General features: G+C 74.8%; 1 protein-coding gene across 1 annotated transcript in view; it reads right to left on the bottom strand.

Moving 5' to 3' along the window:
• Positions 1–58: 58 nt before the first annotated feature.
• FAM83H (family with sequence similarity 83, member H) overlaps positions 59–678 on the bottom strand; it is a 5,654-nt gene continuing 5,034 nt past the window's right edge. Inside the window, exon 6 of the mRNA XM_004679938.2 lies at positions 59–673. Coding sequence (XP_004679995.2) covers positions 219–673 — 455 coding nt within the window. The 3' untranslated portion in view covers positions 59–218. The remainder of the gene's footprint in view (positions 674–678) is intronic.

The raw sequence follows: 678 nt of genomic DNA, 5'->3' as shown, positions 1-678 counted from the left end.
CAGGTGGTGGGGGAGGCACGGAGGAGGACCCCCGCAGGTGGTGGGGGAGGCCCTGAGGGGGACCCCCGCAGGTGGTGGGGGAGGCACGGAGGGGGACCCCCGCAGGTGGTGGGGGAGGCACGGAGGGGCCCGAGTGAACGAGGGCCCAGGGCTGAGGCACCCTGCGGCCCGCCAGTGGGGCTGCGGCGGGAGGGGGGAGGCGCCGCGCGGCAGCGCACTCACTTCTTCTTCAGCGTCCCCAGGATCTTGGGCATGAACTTGCCCACCTTGCTGTCCCTGGGGTCCTCCTCGGCCGGGCCCTCGGCGCCGGCCGCCTCCTCCTTCTTGCAGAAGACCTCGAAGCGGCTGTAGACGCGCTTCTCCTTGCGCATGCTCTCCATGCGGCGCAGCAGGCGCTCGCGCTCCTCGGCGCTGGCGGGCAGCGTGCGGCTCAGCCGGCCCTGCGCGCCCAGGCTGTCCGAGCGGAAGATGGCCGAGCACTTGTCCTTGTCGGACATGTCGGGGGCCAGGCCGCCCGCGGCGGGGGCGCGGCCCAGCTCGGGGCTGCTGTGGGCGGGCGCGGGCGCGGGCGCGCGGTGCTTCTGCCCGTGCGCGCTGATCTGCTCCAGGATGGCCTTCGTGTCGTCCCGCAGGTTGCTGCTGTACAGCGCGTTGGCCGTGGCGGCCAGGCGCGCCCGC

Source organism: Condylura cristata, unplaced genomic scaffold (genome assembly GCF_000260355.1).
Source record: "Condylura cristata isolate star-nosed mole 26May11 unplaced genomic scaffold, ConCri1.0 scaffold00009, whole genome shotgun sequence".
In the NCBI taxonomy this organism is placed as follows: Eukaryota; Metazoa; Chordata; class Mammalia; order Eulipotyphla; family Talpidae; genus Condylura; species Condylura cristata.
The sequence above is the reverse complement of the archived record's forward strand: the minus strand, read 5'-3'. Positions and strand labels throughout refer to the sequence as shown.